The sequence below is a fragment of the Electrona antarctica genome (genome assembly GCF_951216825.1).
Source record: "Electrona antarctica genome assembly, chromosome: 14".
NCBI lineage: Eukaryota > Metazoa > Chordata > Actinopteri > Myctophiformes > Myctophidae > Electrona > Electrona antarctica.
Window position 1 is genome coordinate 3,468,386 of NC_136795.1, and position 25,030 is coordinate 3,493,415.

Consider the following 25,030-nt stretch of genomic DNA (forward strand, 5'->3'; position numbering starts at 1 on the left):
GCTTTTTACCTGCTTGGTGGGGTTGAAGTAAAGTTAAGGCATTGAATTCCAATCTCATATTCAATATCACTAAAGCCAATGGTATGTTTAAAACCAGTATAAAGCCACAGCTTTCCATTATATTGCTATAGGCTATCTGAGATTTTAGGCTTTGAATGGGTTTAGCATGATGAATAACCAGCTGCCCTGGAGCTCTTGAAAGTGTGTCTGTGGGAAGGTGTTTATTATTAAAGTGTGTTAGCCCATTTTGACCTGAGGACAATTCTACAAATCTCTTCTAAATCCTGACAGTTTTCTTCAAAAACTCATGTTTCTATGTTAGTGGTTCTCAACCTTTTGCATGTCAAAGACCCCCAGAATTATCTGAATTTGGCCGCCGACACCCCATCTGAAAATATGTTGTTCCAGGGACGCAAAGATCTGAAAGAATATATATATATTCAAAGATTTGGGCCACATTTTCACGATTTTTCAAAAATTGTAGACCTACAAGTTCATAGCGCGGCACTCGGTGCCGCGCTATGAGCTTGTAGATCTGCGATTTTTCAATAGCTAAAGTTTAATGATTAAAACACCAAAAGGGGTTCCCGCCCAAATTGGGTTAAAGGGAGTTCCAAGGCTTTAGTAAGTACCGTCCCAGGACCGTGAGTGAGCTGGCAAGTCAGACAATATGTTCTCATGAAATGCGTTTAGATCCTGTACCTGAGTGCACACAAAGCCTCAGCATTAAGGCCTTTGGTCACTTGGGAAAATGTCGCACGCAGCTAGCAAGTATCACTGTAGTCTATTATTCGCATATATACCCCACTATTAAATCTTGGCCACAGTTGTAGGGCTTCAGCAACAAAGCCAATAATAACCACTTTCACATTCTAATGGCCACATCAGTGAATATACGTATTGAGCATGAACCTATAATATCATGGGCTTACGGGGCAGTGGCGTGCACAGACATTTAGAGGGGCAGGTGCTCAAGTGGAAAAAGGGCACCTTGTGCAGCGCGTGGAACCGGCCGGTTGCCTTAAAAAATATATATTTTTATTTTTTCAAAAGGGCACATTGCTGTCCAGAGGGCAAAGGGCAGGTGCTCTAGCACCACCTAGTGTCTTGTCTGTGCACGCCACTGCTCACAGGGGGTGTCAAACTACGAGGCATGAGGTCCAATCTATATAACCAATATATCCCATGAAGCTCAATTAGGAATATTTATGTATTATGTATGTATTTATGTAACTGTGACTGTCACAAACGAGTCTGTGGAGTTGGTACAGTTATTAATGGTGCCAGCAGGAGCATGCTCGATCGGTGCCACACATAATGCCCACTGGGTGAGCTCAGTAGAGAGGTTAATCTGTCAGCCGCAAGGGTGCTGTGCTTGCACCCATCCATCCACCCGCTTGTACACACTCAAATCTCTCTGCCAAAGGTCACTACTCAGCAGTGACCTTTGTCAACAACACTATACTTCATCAAATTCAGGGCAGAAATCCCAAGAAACACAACAGCTGGAATCATAGAATTGCAAGCTCTTGGTCAAGTGAATATACACAAAACAACATTTACACGTGTGTTGTACTCAAAACATAATATCTCTGCAATATACAGCTCTTCAAGAGGCTAGTTTCACATGATGAAGTACCTTTTAAGGTAATAAAACATAAGAAAGAATAATTTGTGGCAAAAACATATATTAAAATAAGGCCCAGTAATTCAAGGGCCTCGCCGATAAATCCCTTTATAATAGAAGGACATCTTGTGGGCTGGGACAAGATATCCCTCCCTCTATTTGGCAACGCTTCGGTAAAGAAGGCAGAATTGGGAAGGAGTTGCGAGGGTGAACTCTCACTGTGGGTGACCCCTCACTGTGGGTGACCCCTCACTGTGGGTGACCCCTCACTGTGGGTGTACATATCACTGTGGGTGACCCCTCACTGTGGGTGACCCCCCACTGTGGGTGACCCCTCACTGTGGGTGTACCCTCACTGTGGGTGACCCCTCACTGTGGGTGTACCCTCACTGTGGGTGACCCCTCACTGTGGGTGACCCCTCACTGTGGGTGACCCCTCACTGTGGGTGACCCCTCACTGTGGGTGACCCCTCACTGTGGGTGACCCCTCACTGTGGGTGACCTCTCACTGTGGGTGACCCCTCACTGTGGGTGACCCCTCACTGTGGGTGAACCCTCACTGTGGGTGACCCCTCACTGTGGGTGACCCCTCACTGTGGGTGACCCCTCACTGTGGGTGACCCCTCACTGTGGGTGAACCCTCACTGTGGGTGACCCCTCACTGTGGGTGACCCCTCACTGTGGGTGAACCCTCACTGTGGGTGAACCCTCACTGTGGGTGACCCCTCACTGTGGGTGACCCCTCACTGTGGGTGACCCCTCACTGTGGGTGACCCCTCACTGTGGGTGACCCCTCACTGTGGGTGACCCCTCACTGTGGGTGAACCCTCACTGTGGGTGAACCCTCACTGTGGGTGACCCCTCACTGTGGGTGACCCCTCACTGTGGGTGACCCCTCACTGTGGGTGACCCCTCACTGTGGGTGACCCCTCACTGTGGGTGACCCCTCACTGTGGGTGTGGTGTACACATCACTGTGGGTGAACCCTCACTGTGGGTGTGGTGTACACATCACTGTGGGTGAACCCTCACTGTGGGTGTGGTGTACACATCACTGTGGGTGAACCCTCACTGTGGGTGTGGTGTACACATCACTGTGGGTGAACCCTCACTGTGGGTGACCCCTCACTGTGGGTGTGGTGTACACATCACTGTGGGTGAACCCTCACTGTGGGTGTGGTGTACACATCACTGTGGGTGAACCCTCACTGTGGGTGTGGTGTACACATCACTGTGGGTGAACCCTCACTGTGGGTGTGGTGTACACATCACTGTGGGTGAACCCTCACTGTGGGTGACCCCTCACTGTGGGTGAACCCTCACTGTGGGTGACCCCTCACTGTGGGTGACCCCTCACTGTGGGTGTGGTGTACACATCACTGTGGGTGAACCCTCACTGTGGGTGACCCCTCACTGTGGGTGTGGTGTACACATCACTGTGGGTGAACCCTCACTGTGGGTGACCCCTCACTGTGGGTGTGGTGTACACATCACTGTGGGTGAACCCTCACTGTGGGTGTGGTGTACACATCACTGTGGGTGAACCCTCACTGTGGGTGTGGTGTACACATCACTGTGGGTGAACCCTCACTGTGGGTGTGGTGTACACATCACTGTGGGTGAACCCTCACTGTGGGTGACCCCTCACTGTGGGTGAACCCTCACTGTGGGTGACCCCTCACTGTGGGTGACCCCTCACTGTGGGTGACCCCTCACTGTGGGTGACCCCTCACTGTGGGTGACCCCTCACTGTGGGTGACCCCTCACTGTGGGTGTACATATCACTGTGGGTGAACCCTCACTGTGGGTGACCCCTCACTGTGGGTGTGGTGTACACATCACTGTGGGTGACCCCTCACTGTGGGTGACCCCTCACTGTGGGTGACCCCTCACTGTGGGTGTACATATCACTGTGGGTGAACCCTCACTGTGGGTGACCCCTCACTGTGGGTGACCCCTCACTGTGGGTGTACATATCACTGTGGGTGAACCCTCACTGTGGGTGACCCCTCACTGTGGGTGAACCCTCACTGTGGGTGTGGTGTACACATCACTGTGGGTAAACCCTCACTGTGGGTGAACCCTCACTGTGGGTGTGGTGTACACATCACTGTGGGTAAACCCTCACTGTGGGTGTACATATCACTGTGGGTGTACCCTCACTGTGGGTGACCCCTCACTGTGGGTGACCCCTCACTGTGGGTGTACATATCACTGTGGGTGTAGTACACATCACTGTGGGTGTACCCTCACTGTGGGTGACCCCTCACTGTGGGTGTACATATCACTGTGGGTGTACCCTCACTGTGGGTGTACATATCACTGTGGGTGTAGTACACATCACTGTGCAACACTCCAGGATGGGGGATGCCACGTGGTTTGAAGTGAAGCTGGCACTTGCTCCACATGATCTAGCATAATATCTGTCATAACCCGCTGTTAATTTTAACGCATTTAGACCTGACGTCGAAATAAATAAAAATGTCTTCTCTAATCCTGACATTTTGGGTTAATTTAGAGTGCAGCCATCAATGCCACGTATTTAAACTGTATTGAATCACATTAGCTTTTGCACATCGGCCTACAGACAGTACGTATACTGTAGAAAGATACTGGGTGATGTTTAAGGGAATGAATCATTTAATGCAACCAGCCGCATGGGAGCAACATAATGCAACGGCAATGCCAATGAATCACTTGAATCAACCAAAACGCACGGCGGTGACAAAGTCAAATGCTTTTTGAATGATTCTATTCTCTTTTACCATACTAAGTTCAATCTCCTGACCCTCGTCATGCTCCCAGATTTCTCCCCCCCCCCACCCCACCCCACCCCACCCCCCCTCAGAAGCAGAGAGGCTCACAATGTGATATAGTTATCTAAGCAGGGGGGGGGGGGGGGGGGGGGGGGGGGGGGGGGGGGGGATAGTTTTGCTCTTCTTGTTTAGGCAGCAATAAAAAAAACACATTTGTGTCACATACTATACGTACGTGATGAAAGTCTAATTTGAGTTGGTTGTATGTATACTGTGTGTGTGTGTGTGTGTGTGTGTGTGTGTGTGTGTGTGTGTGTGTGTGTGTGTGCGTGCGCGTGTGTGTGTGTGTGTGTGTGTGTGTGTGTGTGTGTGTGTGTGTGTGTGTGTGTAATCCAGCCTTTAACCCATTAAGACCTGAGACCAGATTCAAAAAATGTCTTCTAAATCCTGACAGTTTTCTGAAAAAACGTGTGCGTCTATGTCAGTGGTGCTCAAACGTTTTCATGACCCCCAAATATTATATGTATTTGGCCGCCGGACCCCCCCCCCCCCCCCCCCCCCCCAACTAAAAATATGATGTTCCAGGGAACCCCCAGAAGCAAAGATTTGAGTTAAAAACGTTCTGCTCTAGTCTGCAAGCATATATTCAAAAATGTGCGCCTCATTTTCATGATCGTTCAAAAAATAGCAGATCCACAAGCTCGTAGCGCGGCACCGAGTGCCGCGCTATGAGCTTGTAGATCTGCTATTTTTCCAATAGCTAAAGCATAACATAATGCTTAAAACACCAAAAAAGGGTTCCCGACCGTCCAGAATGGGTTTTAAGTGTGTGCGCACTGTGCGCGACGTGTCTGTCTCAGAACTCGTCGTCAGAGCTGAGTAACAGGGTCTTCTCGTTGTCTCCCCGCGCGCTGACGTTGCTGTGGCTGCGGGAGAGCGGCGGGCCTCCGCACTGCTCCAGGGTGGACTGCTGGGTGTACTGCTGGTACGCCGGGGAGAAGTTATGGATGGCGTCCTGGACCATGTCTCCAGGGTTCATGGTCTCCTTCAGGCTGCTGGAGATGCTCTTCATAGGGGCACAGCGACCTGTGGACGTTTAGAGGGAGAGAGAGAGAGAGAGAGAGAGAGAGGAGTATCAGTAGGGAAACAATGTTAACACGTTAAACGCCCGGGGGTATTTAGGACCATCAAATCAGAGCGCCCAGCGATTTGTAGCAACGGAACACATTTAGTGACGCACCAGGCGCCATATCACGGATGTAGCTGAAGTAGCTAGATGTAGCCGAAACACTCCCGAGGCGATCGACAACAACGGGAGGTATGATTAATTCTAACGCGACTAACGACTAACCTGACTCCGCCAGATGGGGCAGCAGAGAGTACACTGGGTTCCCCCCCTCCTGCTCCCATCTGGGAACTCTCAGGCAGAGTCGATGCACCGGCCACCAAACGGCCTGGCCAATCAGCGGCAGCTAGAGGCGGGATCAAGGCATACACAGTCCTGCCTTGATCCCGCCTCTAGCTGCATTAGTTCCATTGGTGGAGCGAAGGATGGACAAAATTGAAAGAGTGGGGAATGCATTCAGCCTGGGCACACTTGAACTTCCATGCGCGGACAGAAGAAGCTGTCTTTTACGTAATTTCCAGGTTTTTAGACAGCTGGTGGATGGAAATGAAGCTCCACCCATCCACCCTGGGGCAAGCTTTTCCGGGAATCTGGCCAGTCCGCCAGTCCACCAGCTGTTTCCATCCACCAGCTGTCTAAAAAAAACGGAAATGACGCAAAACACAGCTTCTTCTGTCCGCGCATGGAATCTAAAGTGTGCTCAGACCCATCGACTGAACAAACCATTGAGCCTGCATGAATGAACCAACAAAAATGATGCTCACACACAAAAGTGAACTAAAACAATGTCGACAGTCTCGCATCCATGAACGGTAAACAAAACAAAAACAAAACCACAACGACCATGCATTAAAAAACAAAATGTGTGGAGTAATAATATATAAAATGTATATAACTAATTAACGTGGGAATTGTCTGAATTTGAACTGATATACCTCTGTGTCGAGCAAATGCCCAAAGACCACAACTGAAGACAAAGAACTTAAGAAGCAAGCATAAAGAACGGTCACAATGGAGACAAACTTACCGAACTGTCCATAGATAGGAAACGAGCCTTTTAGCACAGCACAGAGAGACGACACAGAAAGTGGAAAAGGAGAAAATGGAGAAAAGGGAGAAAAAGAAAAGAGAGGAATGGAAGAAGAAAACGGAGGAAAAGATTACTCCAAACCATATTCAGAGGAGCAGAACAGTGTTGAAAGATAGATAGGGAATGAAAATAATCGCAGGAAGAAAAAGAGACAGCAAAGGTCAGTACTGAAAGACTAAAGGAAATAAATCACACTCGTGTGAAGTGAGCGGTGCCTTTCGTCATAGTCTCGCGTAGCCAGACAACTATTCCACAATCTCCGAATGCTATATAGAGTCTGGAACTACACCTCCCGAAATCCGAGTGAGGAAGCTGCCATTTCAGTTCACGAAAATATATTTTAAAATATCTTTAGAGCTTATTTTTGTATTTCCTTTTCTGCTAAGCAACAAGCTATTAGGATACATTTGTGCGACTGTGAAGACGAAACAGAAGTGGGGAGGAGGCTTTATATTTGACTCATGACAGCTGTTCTGTTGCTCCAGACTGTATGATGAAAGCATTTGGGAATTGCGAGAGGCAACAGTCTGGTAACGCAAGACTACTTTCGTCATGCCGACGACGTAGTATGATGATGAGAACGTCATCATCAGCCAATCAAATCATCACATTCTGTGCTACAAACACATTCCGTGCTTAAACGGACATACATACACACAACGCTGTGCATAGGAGCGGCTGCACCGCGCAAAAATGAGCAATAAATCCCACAAAACCTTTCGTGAAAGCAGACAATTATATAATTGCAATTATACAAAACGCCATGACAGCTGGCTACGAGCTTTTTTTTCCGATTCACAAAGCACTTTGTTATCATTTTCCCCACAGTCAATGCGAAGAGAAAAGTCCTGTTGCACACCTGCGGCGACAGACACGTGCGTTTATAGTAATTAACTTGAATAATGGAACCAATAGGGAAGGGGTTCTCAACCCGTGGGTTGCGACCCCTCGGGGGGTCGCTAAATTATTTTAGGGGGTCCCCAAATTATTTTCAAAAAAAAAAGAAAAAAAAAAGAGTTTTATTTTTTTTTAAACACGATTTTTCAAAAATAGCAGACTGGTGCGCTATGAGCTTGTAGATCTGCTATTTTTAAATAGCTAAATTATAACAATGCTTAAAACACCAAAAGGGGTTCCCGCCCAAAATGGTTTAAGGTTATTGTAGCAGTCAATTTATATTGGGGGTCGGGAGGGGGCGGGGCGGGGGTCCCGAGACGTTGCCAAAGCATTTTCGGGGGTCCCCGGCCAAAAACGTTGAGAACCCCTGCAATAGGGAAGAGTGCAACACCTGAAGAAGGTCCGAGTGACCGAAACGTTGTGCTTTAAATACATTGTTTTTGTAAGTGAAGACTTGAGTGTGGGTGACTCGGACTGACTCCCAATCCCTCTCCCTGAGTGTGTTTTCCACACACTCAATACGCAAATACACATTCCATACACTCTCCACTCTTACCATCAGTGTTGATTAAGTTTAGTTTTAGTCATGGTCAATAGTTTTTATTTAGTTTCAGTCACCTGGAATGTTTTAGTGCTAGTCTAGTTTTAGTCGACTACATTTCCTAAGATTTTAGTCGACTAAATCTACAGTTGATTTAGTCGACTACAATGTATTTTGGTGGGCCTTGATGCCGTCGTAATGACTGTTTTTACATTTGCTGAAAATAGCCGATCTACAACCTCACAGCTTGTGAGCTTGTGTATCTGCTATTTTCAGCATGCAACCAAGTGTAAAATGACTTATTATACTGGATCTCTTGTCCACTAGTCCCTTCCTAACATAGTTTCATCCTAGTTTTCATTTGTTGTGATTGTCAGTATATATTTAGTCTTAGTTTTAGTCATCATAGCTTAGTTTTCGTTTAATTTCCGCCAGTGAAAAATGGTAGTCGACGAACATTTTTCGACGAAATCAACACCGGTGACTCGGACTGACTCCCTCTCCCTCTTCCCTATGTTTCCCACACACTCGATACGCAAATTACACATTCCATAGACCAGACAGTGGCCTTGTGGTTAGAGTGTCCGCCCTGAAACTGGGAGGTCGGGGTTCCCCAGCCGGGTCATACCAAAGACTGTAAAAATGGGACCCAATGCCTCCCTGCTTGGCACTCAGCATCAAAGGGTTGGATTGGGGGATCAAATCTACTAATCAAATGATTCCAGAGCGCGGCACGGCTGCAGCTCAGCGCTCCTTGGCTGCGGCTCACTGCTCCAAGAGATGGGTCAAATGCGGAGAACAAATTTCACTGCGGTAACGTGTGAGACAAATCGTATGACTTTGATACACTCTCCACTCTTACCATAGGAGTCCAGCCTCTTGTCCATGTAGACCTTGTATGTGAAGGCGTGGCGCAAAGCCACGGCAGCAAAGAACATCTCGATGCAGATGATGAAGTTCTGGTAGCCTGCTGCGACGGTGCCCTCTCCCACCGACACCTCGGCGGACTTGATCTTAGGGATGGCGCCACACTTCTCCAGGATGGCCAGCAGCATTCCTGGATAGAGTAATAAGGGAGTGAAACAAGGTTATTATAGTTAACTAAAACCAAAGCCATCGAATAGAAGAGTTATGACATTGAGGGGGCAGAAACTGATGACAAGCTGGAGTTTGAAATACATTGTTTTCAACGAGGGCGGCGCAAATAAGAACAATTTTAGGCATGTGTGCAACATGCCAACTGTTTTAAAGTATTGTACAGTGACAACTAAAGTCTCTGTAATGTTTATGTTGTACTATTACTAAAAAACAATCTAAAATAAAGGGATTTAAGATAGGGATGGGTCCGATTAATCGATTAATCGATTATCGTTAATAGGACCCGAAATCGATTATGAAAATTAATAATCGATAATCGATATATATATATTTTGTAATGAAAATCTGTTGGAAAGGCAATATTGTCATCCAAACAGGACAGGGCTATAGGCCTACCAAAGTGTGCCTGGGATGTGTCTGTGTAGCTGCATGACTGAGAGGAGTGTGAGTGACTGAGTGTGAGTGGAGATTGATTCCAATCAAGATACAGGTTTGGAGGATTTAGCAGGTGTTGGGAATTTACCTAATTAGGCCTAGGCTGAGGTTGCTATGGTGATCAATTGGCTCAACACTGGACCCTTATTAAAAAAATATTAAAAAGAGAAAGTCCCCCCCCAAACGATTAATCGATTAATCGTTAATATTGAATTATACAAATCTTTTTTCATTTAGGACACATTTACACATCCCTAATTTAAGATCATTGAAGCTGGGCTGTTGCCTGGGTCCAATGCATTTCTGCCTACTTCCGGTCCAGGACTTGTCCCTATTTGTTGTCCCCAAATAGAAGTCTATGTAGGAGAGCCTCCATTGGACTGAAGCCAATAGAAGTCTATGTAGGAGAGCCTCCATTGGACTGAAGCCAATAGAAGTCTATGTAGGAGAGCCTCCATTGGACTGAAGCCAATAGAAGTCTATGTAGGAGAGCCGCCATTGGACTGAAGCCAATAGAAGTCTATGTAGGAGAGCCGCCATTGGACTGAAGCCAATAGAAGTCTATGTAGGAGAGCCGCCATTGGACTGAAGCCAATAGAAGTCTATGTAGGAGAGCCGCCATTGGACTGAAGCCAATAGAAGTCTATGTAGGAGAGCCGCCATTGGACTGAAGCCAATAGAAGTCTATGTAGGAGAGCCGCCATTGGACTGAAGCCAATAGAAGTCTATGTAGGAGAGCCGCCATTGGACTGAAGCCAATAGAAGTCTATGTAGGAGAGCCGCCATTGGACTGAAGCCAATAGAAGTCTATGTAGGAGAGCCGCCATTGGACTGAAGCCCCATGAAGTGATCAGTGGTTCCCAAACGTTTTAGCCTGTGAAATTACTTAGAAAACTTAGAGAATGAATTAGAAAAAGGAAAAGCCCTCGTTGAAAACAATACATTTCCAACTCCAGCTTGGCTCAGTTCAAGGCTGCATGAACAGCGCTCGAGCGCTCGGTTTCTTCCCCCTCAATATCGTAACTCTTCTATTAGATGGCTCTGTGCACTGCACACACAAACGCAAAGACTTATGGGCTATATATGAAAAAGGTGGATACGGTTTGCTCACCCTGCCAGAAGGACAGGAAAATGACCGACTTCACCATGAAGAACTTGAGCACGGGACTGTAGGGGACGAGCAGGTCCCGCGTGGCGAAGTAGAAGAGGAAGAGAGCGTAGAGGGACAGGCTGACAGAGATGTTGTAGATGATGGTCACATACAGGTACCCGCTGGCCACGCTGGAGCACGGAGACACAGACACAGACACACGGAGACACAGACACAGACACACGGAGACACAGACACAGACACATGGAGGGACAGACACACGGAGACACAGACACATGGAGGGACAGACACACGGAGACACAGACACAGACACACGGAGGGACAGACACACGGAGACACAGACACAGACACACGGAGACACAGACACAGACACATGGAGAAGTTAAGCCTTTTAAACCCATTCAGACCCGAGTTAAAAACAATCACTTTGAAAGAATATATATTCAAAGATTTGCGCCACATTTTCACGATTTTTAAAAAATAGCAGACCTACAAGTTCATAGCGCGGCACTCGGTGCCGCGCTATGAGCTTGTAGATCTGCTATTTTTCAATAGCTAAAGTATAACATAATGCTTGAAACACCAATTTTGTTAAACCCATTTAGACCTGAGGATGATTCTGAAGAATGTCTTCCAAATCATGACAGTTTTCAGAAAAACCAAATGTTTCTATGTCAGTGGTTTTCAAAGTATTTCATGTCGAGGACCCGAAAGATTATATGTAATTGGCCGCCAACCCCCATCTGAAAATATGTTGTTCCAGGGACCCCCCCCCCCCAGAAGCAAAGATTTGAGTTCGCTCTGAAAGATTTGCACAACATTTTCATGATTTTTCAAAAATAGCAGATCTACAAGCTTGTAGCGCGGCACTCGGTGCCACGCTATGAGCTTATAGATCTGCTATTTTTCAATAGCTAGTGAGAACGTTTCAAAAGCTCAACCAAAAAAAAAACCTATGAAAGTGTCTATCAAAATGATGACTCAAAGCAGCCGTCATGTCAAAGGAGACGGCTGGTCATAAAGGTGTTATGAATGCATGTGTGCCTGTGTGGTGGTGGTGGCTAACATACTGGTCATTAAGGTGTTATGAATGCATGTGTGCCTGTGGTGGTGGCTAACATACTGGTCATAAAGGTGTTATGAATGCATGTGTGCCTGTGTGGTGGTGGTGGCTAACATACTGGTCATAAAGGTGTTATGAATGCATGTGTGCCTGTGTGGTGGTGGTGGCTAACATACTGGTCATAAAGGTGTTATGAATGCATGTGTGCCTGTGTGGTGGTGGTGGCTAACATACTGGTCATAAAGGTGTTATGAATGCATGTGTGCCTGTGTGGTGGTGGTGGCTAACATACTGGTCATTAAGGTGTTATAAATGCATGTGTGCCTGTGTGGTGGTGGTGGCTAACATACTGGTCATAAAGGTGTTATGAATGCATGTGTGCCTGTGTGGTGGTGGTGGCTAACATACTGGTCATAAAGGTGTTATGAATGCATGTGTGCCTGTGTGGTGGTGGTGGCTAACATACTGGTCATAAAGGTGTTATGAATGCATGTGTGGTTGTGTGGTGGTGGTGGCTAACATACTGGTCATAAAGGTGTTATGAATGCATGTGTGGTTGTGTGGTGGTGGTGGTGGCTAACATACTGGTCATAAAGGTGTTATGAATGCATGTGTGCCTGTGTGGTGGTGGTGGCTAACATACTGGTCATAAAGGTGTTATGAATGCATGTGTGCCTGTGGTGGTGGTGGTGGCTAACATACTGGTCATAAAGGTGTTATGAATGCATGTGTGGTTGTGTGGTGGTGGCTAACATACTGGTCATTAAGGTGTTATGAATGCATGTGTGGTTGTGTGGTGGTGGCTAACATACTGGTCATTAAGGTGTTATGAATGCATGTGTGCCTGTGTGGTGGTGGCTAACATACTGGTCATAAAGGTGTTATGAATGCATGTGTGCCTGTGTGGTGGTGGTGGCTAACATACTGGTCATAAAGGTGTTATGAATGCATGTGTGCCTGTGGTGGTGGTGGTGGCTAACATACTGGTCATAAAGGTGTTATGAATGCATGTGTGGTTGTGTGGTGGTGGCTAACATACTGGTCATTAAGGTGTTATGAATGCATGTGTGGTTGTGTGGTGGTGGCTAACATACTGGTCATTAAGGTGTTATGAATGCATGTGTGCCTGTGTGGTGGTGGTGGCTAACATACTAGTCATAAAGGTGTTATGAATGCATGTGTGCCTGTGTGGTGGTGGCTAACATACTGGTCATAAAGGTGTTATGAATGCATGTGTGGTTGTGTGGTGGTGGCTAACATACTGGTCATTAAGGTGTTATGAATGCATGTGTGGTTGTGTGGTGGTGGCTAACATACTGGTCATTAAGGTGTTATGAATGCATGTGTGGTGGTGGTGGTGGTGGTGGCTAACATACTGGTCATAAAGGTGTTATAAATGCATGTGTGCCTGTGTGGTGGTGGTGGTGGTGGCTAACATACTGGTCATAAAGGTGTTATAAATGCATGTGTGCCTGTGGTGGTGGTGGCTAACATACTGGTCATAAAGGTGTTATGAATGCATGTGTGCCTGTGTGGTGGTGGTGGCTAACATACTGGTCATAAAGGTGTTATGAATGCATGTGTGCCTGTGTGGTGGTGGCTAACATACTGGTCATAAAGGTGTTATGAATGCATGTGTGCCTGTGGTGGTGGTGGCTAACATACTGGTCATAAAGGTGTTATGAATGCATGTGTGCCTGTGGTGGTGGTGGCTAACATACTGGTCATAAAGGTGTTATGAATGCATGTGTGCCTGTGTGGTGGTGGCTAACATACTGGTCATAAAGGTGTTATGAATGCATGTGTGCCTGTGTGGTGGTGGCTAACATACTGGTCATGAAGGTGTTATGAATGCATGTGTGCCTGTGTGGTGGTGGTGGCTAACATACTGGTCATAAAGGTGTTATGAATGCATGTGTGGTTGTGTGGTGGTGGCTAACATACTGGTCATAAAGGTGTTATGAATGCATGTGTGGTTGTGTGGTGGTGGCTAACATACTGGTCATAAAGGTGTTATGAATGCATGTGTGGTTGTGTGGTGGTGGCTAACATACTGGTCATTAAGGTGTTATGAATGCATGTGTGGTGGTGGTGGTGGTGGCTAACATACTGGTCATAAAGGTGTTATGAATGCATGTGTGCCTGTGGTGGTGGCTAACATACTGGTCATTAAGGTGTTATGAATGCATGTGTGCCTGTGGTGGTGGCTAACATACTGGTCATTAAGGTGTTATAAATGCATGTGTGCCTGTGTGGTGGTGGTGGCTAACATACTGGTCATAAAGGTGTTATGAATGCATGTGTGCCTGTGGTGATGGTGGCTAACATACTGGTCATAAAGGTGTTATGAATGCATGTGTGCCTGTGTGGTGGTGGCTAACATACTGGTCATAAAGGTGTTATAAATGCATGTGTGCCTGTGGTGATGGTGGCTAACATACTGGTCATAAAGGTGTTATGAATGCATGTGTGCCTGTGGTGGTGGCTAACATACTGGTCATAAAGGTGTTGTAAATGCATGTGTGCCTGTGTGGTGGTGGTGGCTAACATACTAGTCATAAAGGTGTTATGAATGCATGTGTGCCTGTGTGGTGATGGTGGCTAACATACTGGTCATAAAGGTGTTATGAATGCATGTGTGCCTGTGTGGTGGTGGCTAACATACTGGTCATAAAGGTGTTATGAATGCATGTGTGCCTGTGTGGTGGTGGCTAACATACTGGTCATAAAGGTGTTATGAATGCATGTGTGCCTGTGTGGTGGTGGTGGCTAACATACTGGTCATAAAGGTGTTATGAATGCATGTGTGCCTGTGTGGTGGTGGTGGTGGCTAACATACTTGAAGTCTCCATCTCTGTATTTCCCAAAGGCCTGCAAGATGACCGTGATCATGGCCATCAGTGGCTTCACCACGCAGAACTGAAGAGTCGCCTGGTGGAAGGAATGAGCAACAATGGGAGGGAAGGAAGGACAGAATGGAAGTCATACTGTGATAATAACGTGATTCACTATGATGTCCCAAACGGTGAGACATTTGTGGAATTATTTGAAAACATACCCCGTATTGTCCCGAATATAAGACGACTCTGATAATATGGACGACCCCCATTTTTCAAGACTCATTTGTGGAAAAAGAACATTGAATGTCAAATAGTCTATAGAGCGTCGCAGTCCCGCCCCCTACCAGGGCCCAGGAAATGATTCCCTGTTCATTTTCCTCATAGACATTTCAAAAAGGATTTATTTAAAGACCTTCTAAGCGTCGTACAAAGCCAACTCGAGTTTTGACAAATCATGACAACAAACACAATTTTTCGGGCCAAACAAATAATTAGAAAGAAGAAAACGGCAGGTTACAACACTTTTTTTGTTGTTTTTCTTCTTTGAAATTATTTTTTCGGCCCAAAATGTTGTGTTTGATGTCATGATTTGTCACAACTGGAGTTGGCTTTGTATGAGGCTTAAAAGGTCTTTAAATAAATACTTTTTGAAATGTCTATGAGGAAAATGAACGGGGAATAATTTCCTGGTCCCTGGTAGGGGATTATAATACGACCCAGTTTTTTTAGGATATTTCCATTGGAAAAAAACACAGTCTTATATTCAGGCCAATAGGGTAGTTGTTCTCATATTATCCTTGCACAGGATATGCATGTGGATTGTTTTGTCAATGTGGACACATTTGTATGGGTCCCTACATTTTTTTTTGCTACATTTTTTTTTTTAAATATTATTATTTCAAAACATTTTCAAAGAAACATTCCCAAAAAAAGCAAAACAAAATTCAATGTTTTTTTTCCTTTTCTCAGGAATTTCATGGAGAAATCAAAGAAGATTCAGAGAAATTCCATAAGTTAGAAAACAACTTGTCATTGTCAAATGAGGGAATTTGACAAACTAGCTCGTCCTCAGATGAAGTAAATTCTCCTTTCATTGTCAATGGCATTTAATGATTGCGTTAGGACAGAAATCTCTATGGCTGTATATAGGAGGGGCTAGCGCCCCCTATAGCTGTATATAGGAGGGGCTAGCGCCCCTCAAACACAGTGATGACCTGTACCTGTTTACAGAAGCGGAGGAAGCCAATGGAGTACGTCCTGCCCCACAGACAACAGGTTCCATAGACACAGCTAGACCTGTGGCAGGGAACAGGTTAAAGATTTGAGTTAAAAACGTTCACTCTGCGCGGTTCATAGCGCGGTGCCGCGCTATGAACTTGTAGTTCGATAATAGTTATGGTAACACATATAAACATATAGAAAGGGGAAAGTGCTAGGATGAGGCAAGAAGCCCAAGGGTCTTATACAGTATGAGGCCTCTAGCTTATGTAAGATACGATAGAACATTTAGAACATGATTTTAAACAAGAACTATTATAGAATTTCCAAAATAGATGATTTCAGTGTATACAAATAAAATGAAAGAACTTACAACATGATTAGAATGCTTGGTGGGATAGATATAGAAAGAAGTTAAAGAACACAGACTTACTCAATAGGTTTCCCTCTGATCTCAGCCATGATTGCACTTTCTCCTCCAAGGTACTCATAGCACAAGCTGAGGAAGTTGTAGATGACAAAGGCTGCAGGCAGGCAGACAGACAGACAGACAGACAGACAGACAGACAGACAGACAGACAGACAGACAAGTAACAATGAAAGTTAAACAATATGTCACACTAAATTTCTATTTTAGTTTAGTCATAGTCTTTGGAATGAAACTTCATTTAGTTTTAGTCACATTTTGTGACTAAAACACTAACTTCAGCAGCCATGATGGGACAATATACCCTGCTGTGAGCATGTATCTGCTCCACTACTACTGCACAGCTGTGTTAGCCTGGCTAATAAGCCAGACCGAATGAGTCTGGCTTATTAGCCAGGCTACAGCTGTGTGACGTACCGTCGGTGGTGGCAAAACAATTTGCTTCGGCCAATAAGCATCATATCAACTCTGGAGAGAATCATATAATGTACGAGTCAGGACAGACTATTTAGAATAGATTATCCCAGCTTAAGTATATCCTATTGAGTCACACTTGTTTTGTCATTTTTGGCCACAATAATCATATTTTCATAATGGTCCCATCCGTAGCTGCCAGCATTATGTAAAATGACGCATTTGGCCAATGTCTCGGGAGGAAGCTCTCGAGACACAGAATGCTTTGAGAATTGTCAGATTCCCACATATCCACCTCACAGAATAATATAATACATTTTATTTAAGTTAAAAACAGTTGAAACAAAACACAGTTTAAAAGCAAAAGCAGACAATAATGTACAGCTTGCAGCAGAAAAACAGAGCTGTCTTCTGCCTCCGAGACATTAAATAGAATACTAAATACAGCACACCACCCAATGTTGCATAATGCTATGGCTGTTTACCGACTCAAACGCCTCACTAAATACTTGTAGACATTCTTGTGTCAGTATAGATGCACAGCAGGTTAATGGGCTACAAGAAGGCCAACGATTTATCTGTTAGCAAGTGAGTCCCTTTGCAACTCTCCTCAAGCTCCTGGTCGTTTGCATACTGTTGCTAGGCAACAGCCTGCTTCCCCCCCCTCCCCAGAGCAGTCCCAATAGGCCTTAGGAAACAAGAAAACAAAGATGGACGTTCTCGTAAAACGCAGACACTGGAAAGGCCATCTGCCACTGGGGGGGATCACAACACATAAATTCCCACGCAGCCAATTATTCTCCCGGGAGTCAGGAAGTAGAATACTGGAACAAAACCCAAGCCTCACTCCAACAGTTTGGGTGAATATTTAGTGGATATGTGTGTGTGTGTGTGTGTGTGTGTGTGTGTGTGCGTGTGTGTGTGTGTGTGTGTGTGTGTGTGTGTGTGTGTGTGTGTGTGTGTGTGTGTGTGTGTGTGTGTGTGTGTGTGTGTGTGTGTGTGTGTGTGTGTGTGCGTGCCGTGGACTGACTGCCCATCTGCCAATGCCAGCCTCCACCTCTAACAGTGTCGTTTTTGGCAGCAAATTTTGATTTTAGTTTTAGTCGTAGTTTAGTCACCTGGAATGTTTTAGTGTTAGTCTAGTTTTAGTCGACTAAATATCATACGATTTTAGTCGACTAAATCTACAGTTGATTTAGTCGAACAAAATGTATTTTGGTGGGCCTTGATGCCATCGTAACGACTGTTTTTTTCACTTTTCTTGTGGGCTTGTAGATTTTCGGCATGCAACTAATTGTAAAATGACTTATACTGGATCTCTTGTCCACTAGTCCCTTCCTAACATTTTAGTCTAGTTTTTATTCGTTGATGAAATTGTCGGTAGCCTATATTTATTCTTAGTTTTAGTCACCATAGCTTAGTTTTCATTTAGTTTCCATTTCGTTTTCATCAGTGGAAAAAGGTAGGTAGATTTTTCCACAGTCCCGACGACGACAACAACAACAACAGGGGAACTGGTAAATGGTAAATGGTGCATTTAACGCCTTTATCCAAGGCGCTTTACATAGATTGTGCATTACATTCACCCATTCACACACACATTCATACACCGATTGCGGCGGAAGCCATGCAAGGTACCAACCAGCACATCGGGAGCAATTTGGGGTTCAGTGTCTTGCCCAAGGACACTTCGACATGTAGACAGGAGGAGCCGGGATTCGAACCGCCGACCCATGGATCACTGGACGACCTGCTCTACCTCCTGAGCCACAGTCGCCCCATATTTTATATTCGGCACAATACGGGGTATCTATTGATATTGTGGTCAGTTTTAGCCGGGCTTGCAGAAGTTTACTGGAATATTACAGTACAGTACAGTACAGTTGGCCTTCTAAAAGTGAGGAAAGACAAGAGACCGGAGACGAATTGGGCACAGGATCAGTAGAAAGAGGGTGGGAGGACAAAAGAGAGACCTGAGGACGATTATACAAAATGTCTTCTAAAGACTGACAGTTTTCTGGGGCACACGGGCTCGGCCATTGTCCCTCATAGACTTTGCATTGCGCCTCAATTTCCCAGAATCCCTGAGAACCCCTGTGTGATATTTTTCCCGTTCACGTGATCCAAACGCGTGACGTATCCTACTGTGTCCGCTGCATGGAAACCATACTTTTCCATACTTTTTGGCCAAAAGGGGATTTTGTTTCCACCGGAAAGAAAATACCTTTAGTTACTCCACTGCGCCTTCTACCGATATTGCCCAGAGAATTGCCTCATAGAGAATATTTTTCCTTTCCCTTTCTGGCCAAAAAGTACCATTTATACGTGTGGTGGGGGGTTCAGAGTGCTTCCACTAAGGAAAGTAGGCTTTCTAATGACACAAATCCTGGGCTCTACACACCCTCCGCCAACCTAGTCCCCATATATGGGGGACAGCAACGGACTTGAACTCATGCTTCCTTCATGCCTGAGTGTCCAAGTTGCTCCTTTACAGCTGATTGGTTGGATGTAGCGCGGTGGAAGGAACACGTTATTCCAACCAGTTATTTTCCCCTCCATCAGGCGCCCCGGCTGGCCAGGGGGAGGTAGTTTAGAGACCAGGATTACTGCATGTTTTTTGTGAGGGTACCTACCCTAGGGGACACGGGGAGAACATGCAAACTCCACACAGAAAGGCCCTTTCGCCAACCCCGCCTTGGGTATGGGCACTGATGACGTGGAGGAGGAAACACGCCGCCAGCACCCACAGCGTCCCAAGCGGGAATCGAACCCAGGACCTTCTAGCTGTGAGGCGACAGCACTACCAACTGTGCCACCGTGCCCCCTAGTGGCATTTCTATCTCTGGGGCCCCAATTTATATTGTAAAATTAATGTTAATTTAACAGACCCCTAAGGGTCCATTTGGTTACAAACTATCATTTAGCTGGGGACCCCTTGGAACCTCGGACCCCACTTTGGGAACAACTGATCTACAGCACGTACCTTCATAGCAGTCTCGAACCGTGTCGAAATAGACGTAGTACTCTTCGTTGGTGAAGAACAGGAGGCTGAGCCAGGACTCGAAGGCAAAGATGGGGACAATGAAGAGGATCCTCACGATGTGCCTCTGTTCGTTGGGGGAGCTGTAGTAGCGCAGGTGCATGTAGATCTGTAACGAGACAACCAGATGGGTAACCCAATCATTCACTGACTGGCTGGCTGGCTGGCTGGCTGGCTGGCTGACTGACTGACTGACTGACTGACTGACTGGCTGGCTGACTGGCTGGCTGACTGACTGACTGACTGACTGACTGACTGACTGGCTGACTGGCTGGCTGGCTGACTGGCTGGCTGGCTGGCTGGATGTCACTATAGGCAAAGATTGCCAACAATTTTGCAAACTTTCTCAAAGAAATGCTTGTGTTTCTGGCGCCAACTTCAAATCAGGTACGATTTCCGACCCCCTAAATATTGCCCTCAGCTGCCTCACAAAAGACCCCGTCTGCCGGTCCATACTATCAATCATACTATCAATCATACTATCAAATCATACTATCTATCATCACAGAGGAGATGGGGCGTGTGTGTATGTAGGGGTACACTATGAGGAGATGGGGCGTGTGTGTATGTAGGGGTACACTACGCAGCAGAGTTCTGGGAATTTGACTCATTGTGCGTTTCTCCTCCTATTGAGACAAGCGTATGACAGGAAGAGACAGAATGGGGTCTTTTGTCACCTTTAAAAAGCTTCATCTGGTTCACTTATGCCCACACTTCCACTTTGTGTAGACTTACAGTAGATAGCATTTGATACAGACTTATAGCATGTTATGTAGACAGCAGAATTGCATTGTATGTAGTCATAGCACTTCATAGTACATATGTATAGCATAGTATAGTATATATGTATAGTTTATATGTATAGTTTCATTATATAGATATTCCACTGTTACGTTCTTAGCTTACGGTACGCATGTTTCATGATAACTACTTTTTATGTATGTAATGTATTGCCATGCTTTTTGTTCTTGCTTAAAGTACATCGCTCTGGATTAAGAGCATCTGCTAAATGCCTAAATTGTAAATTGTACACAAAACCACACCTATATCACCTTTCCGCACGCACGCACGTGTGCACGTACACAAAGGAAAGATAGCAAACAAGTAGATAATAACACATCTAGCTAAGAGAGCGCACGCACACCGATTGCAGTGGTTGTTGCCAAGCGACTGCGACCCCCCTCCCCCCCCCGTCCTCCCGTTCCCTGCTCTTTGCTGATGTCATCATGAGGCAGGAGCACTTGTTGCCAGAGCGACCGAAGGCTCATCTTTAACCATTTGTGAATACAGTCGGCAGCAGCAGCAGCAGCAGCAGCAGCAGCAGCAGCAGCAGCAGCACACAATGGCAACTTCAGACTTGTAGCATAGTAAGGCTTCGTACACTACACACACATACACGGATATATACATTGTAAACTGAGATTAAATAAGCCCCTTAAGATAAAAAATATCTCCTTCCACACAAAAACGTATTAACCCATTCTGGGCGGGAACCCCTTTTGGTGTATACTTTAGCTATTGAAAAATAGCAGATCTACAAGCTATCTGCTATTTTTTGAAGAAACGGGTCCTTGACATTGAGAACGACTGACATAGAAACATGGGTATTTCAGAAAACTGTCAGGATTTAGAAGACATTTGTAGAATCTTTTCTCAGGTCTAAATGGGATAAGAGAGGTACAGTTGAATGTAGAGAACAGTGTAACCCGAGAACCAGACACTCAAACCAGACAAAGATCACTTACTGGAGCTCACCTACTGTACACAAGACACACAACTGTATTGTACTGTACATGGTAAATGGTTAGGCGCATACATTACCACATGGGCACATCAGTGTTCATTTTGACAGCAATAGTCATAGTCTCTTGAATAGTTTTAATTTAGTTTTGTCGACTAAATCTACAGTTGATTGTAAAATGAAGTGTAAAATGACTTATACTGGATCTCTTGTCCACTATAGTCCCTTCCTAACATTTTAGTCTATATAGTTTTTATTTGACGAAATTGCCAATATATATAGTCTTAGTTTTAGTCATCATAGCTTAGTTTCCATTTAGTTTTCGTCAGTGAAAAAAGGTAGTCGACAAACATGTTTTGTCAAAGTACTAGTCGACAAAATCAACACTAGGGCACATTCTCTTTATCAGTGAGTCCCTGGTTCTATATTCCCAGCCGGCCAAACCATCTTCTGAATGTCATCCCCCTATCATACCCTCTCCACATTTCCTGTCTCCACTGTCACAGTCAAATAAAGGCTAAAATTCCCCCCAAAATATCTCAACCCATTTAGGCCCGACGTCGAAATTTAAAAAATGTCTTCAAAATCCTGACAGTTTTCTGAAAAACCTTATGTATATCAGTGGTTCTCAATATTTCATGCCAAAAAATTATATGTAATATGCCTCCAGCCCCCCATCTGAAAATATGTTGTTCCAGAAGCAAAGATTTGAGTTAAAATGTTCACTCTGTAATAATATATATAATAATATATATTAAAAGATTTGAGGCACATTTTCACGACTTCTCAAAAATAGCAGACCTACAAGTTGAAAAATAGCAGATCTACAAGCTCATAGCGCGCCACCGAGTGGCGCGCTATGAGCTTGTAGATCTGCTATTTTTCAATAGCTAAATTATAACATAACGCTTAAACACCAAAAGGGGTTCCCGCCCAGAATAACTTAAAACCAGGCCTCCCCCAGAGAGTTCACGAGAAAGACAGCCAGTCTCTGCTCCACGAGCTCCTTACCTGGTAACAGGTGATGAGCACGGCCGTCCAAACGAAGAACCCTGAGATGGTCTGGGCAGTGGAGGTCATGAGGAAAACGGGCGCGTCCGGGGTGACCAGAGGGGTCTCTGGTACCAGGGAGGAGTTGGAGCCCTGTGGAGCCATGGTGGCAGGGGGTCCAGGTGGGACCAGACCAATGGGAGAGTCATTGCCCAACCTCTCTGATAGGGGAATGTCTCCCTGCCAAAGTTGACTCATCTGCAAAAAAGACAAGAGAGGAAGGTTGGATACAAAGAGAGGAATTTGATTCTGTTTCTCATCGACGTAAAACAAGACTTCTTCACATCAAGAAAGAAACACAAGAGCAGATGAATGTATAGTAGCCTAAACTGAAAAGCAAAGCAGTTAATTAGCCCAAAACGCCACCATGAGAATATTAGGGTCAATGAGAAATATTTGATGCAATTAGCCCCTCACTAAGTCCCTCCCCAACCCATCCTTGTCCAATAGGCACATTAGCAGCGAAGAAAGCTTGACCTGCATAGCAACCGTTGCTAAACTATTTGGATTGGCATTGGACAATCGCTTTTTGGGGTGGGATTTAGTGAAGGACCAATACAAGCTCCTCGTCTTGTGTTTCTAGGTAATAAACCATGAATGGCAGAGCATACCAGTATTTAGATCAATCAGGATCTGCAGAATGAAACCACTGACTAGAGACAGACAGAAGAACAAAGACATACAGACAAGGATCACATTGAGCAGCAAACTAGGGCAGGATGAGAGGTGGGATGTTAATGGTTAACTGTTTAACCCTTAACCCATTTAGACGTCTGTGTCACCTTATAGCTTTTAACCACTAACCATTATTTTAAACTTCGCTGTTGATTATACGGAAAAGTCCTTCTGCACACCTACAAAGGACAGGTGCGTCGGATAACAGGAACTGATAGGTAGAAAAAAGAGAATCCCGCACACTGTCTACACTTAGGTTGGTTTTTATTGCAACGTTTCGGTCGTCAGACCTTCATCAGGCATAAAGCAGAACTGACAAACAGTCAGCATTAATACACTCTGGGATCAGCGGGGGCCAATCAAATGCCCCACACCAATCCGTTACCATGGAGAGGGACTGCCCACAGGTGAGTACAGGTGGTATATTTCTTCCATGATAAAAGGAACATTTATAAATATACACCAAATAGAATAAGATAGCTACAATAGAATAAATCAATCAGTATAGTAAAGGCAATATATACAATGAAAATTGAAAACCTTTTAAGTGTACTGACTGAGGCAATAAATGAATATTGGACAATTATATTTAAATAAACATGTCCCTGGAGGGCATAATGTCCAATACATGTACTGGGGGTCAGACCTAATAAATTACAGGTATAAGGGTCTGTACTCCAAAATACAAAACATTGACATCACACACAATGACAGCGGGACATAAAACAGAATAGAACCAAGATATCAAAACAATCCAGAAAATAAATAAAGTATCAAAAACCCCAGAGGTGAGAAAACCTCAACATTCACAACATCACATTTAGTAAGAATTCATCATTTAAACCTTTTGGGGCTAGGGTGTCGCAAGTGAAGATCCAATATGCCTCACGTCTCTTAAGGAGAAGGTCATGGTTTCCGCCTCTGGGTGGCAGAGGGACCATCTCCATGCCAACAAAGCGTAAGGTGGATATGTCATGTTTCATGTCATTAAAATGAACGGCAACCGGGTAATCCCTGTCGTTTCTGCGAATAGAGCTTTTATGCTCGCTGATACGTGTTTTTAGCTTCCTAATAGTCTTGCCAATGTATGCGAGACCACAGGGGCAACGTAGCATATAAATCACATGGGTAGATGCACATGTGATGACACTTTTAATAGGGAAGGATTTGCCTGTTTGTGGGTGACGAAAAACCTTAGCTTTGTTGGTATTATTGCATTGAGCGCAGTTCCCACAGGGGTAATTGCCATTTGGAATAGGGCTCAGTAGGGTTTGAGTGGGTTGCGCTGGTTTATTGCTGGCAAAGTTAGCTTGAACGAGAGAATCTCTTATATTTCTCCCACGTTTGTTCACAAAAAGCGGAGGGAATTGGAAAGTGCGTGAAAGTTCCGGATCAGATTGAAGCAGATGCCAGTGTTTTTTAAAAACTGATCGGATGTGATGAGAAAATGGGGAATGAGTAGTGATACAAGTGACTGAGAAGTTCTCCTGTTTAAGTATCCTGTTTAATATTATTTTTTAACAAATCAGAGCGGGGTTTCTGGAGGGCTGCCTCGAAACCCGCATCAACCCATTCTGACGGATAGCCCCTTTGAATAAAACGTTGTTTCATTTCAGACGATTTATTTATGTAATCCTCTGTTGTCTGGCATATTCTACGGAGTCTATAAAATTGGCTTTTTGGCAAACCTTGTTTAAGGGGTGTGGGGTGTGCGCTCTTAGCCAGCAATAATGTGTTCCTGTCAGTTTCTTTTCTATAAAGGGTGGTAGATAAGCCACCATTGTCAATATAGACCCACATATCCAAAAAAATTACTTTTTCCGGGCTGGACTCACAGGTGAACATCAAGTGACTCTTAAAGCTATTAAGTAGTTCAACAAAG

At 45.1% G+C, this 25,030-nt stretch overlaps 1 protein-coding gene across 1 annotated transcript in view; it reads right to left on the reverse strand.

Annotated features, from left to right (window-relative positions):
• Positions 1-5,022: 5,022 nt before the first annotated feature.
• LOC306936458 (transmembrane protein 184B-like) overlaps positions 5,023-25,030 on the reverse strand; it is a 28,592-nt gene continuing 8,584 nt past the window's right edge. Inside the window, exons 2-10 of the mRNA XM_079519951.1 lie at positions 22,435-22,671; positions 19,626-19,791; positions 16,235-16,325; positions 15,804-15,879; positions 14,583-14,674; positions 10,681-10,850; positions 8,899-9,093; positions 5,155-5,468; positions 5,023-5,082 (exon numbers count right to left, since the gene is read on the reverse strand). Coding sequence (XP_079376077.1) covers positions 5,239-5,468; positions 8,899-9,093; positions 10,681-10,850; positions 14,583-14,674; positions 15,804-15,879; positions 16,235-16,325; positions 19,626-19,791; positions 22,435-22,671 — 1,257 coding nt within the window. The 3' untranslated portion in view covers positions 5,023-5,082; positions 5,155-5,238. The remainder of the gene's footprint in view (positions 5,083-5,154; positions 5,469-8,898; positions 9,094-10,680; positions 10,851-14,582; positions 14,675-15,803; positions 15,880-16,234; positions 16,326-19,625; positions 19,792-22,434; positions 22,672-25,030) is intronic.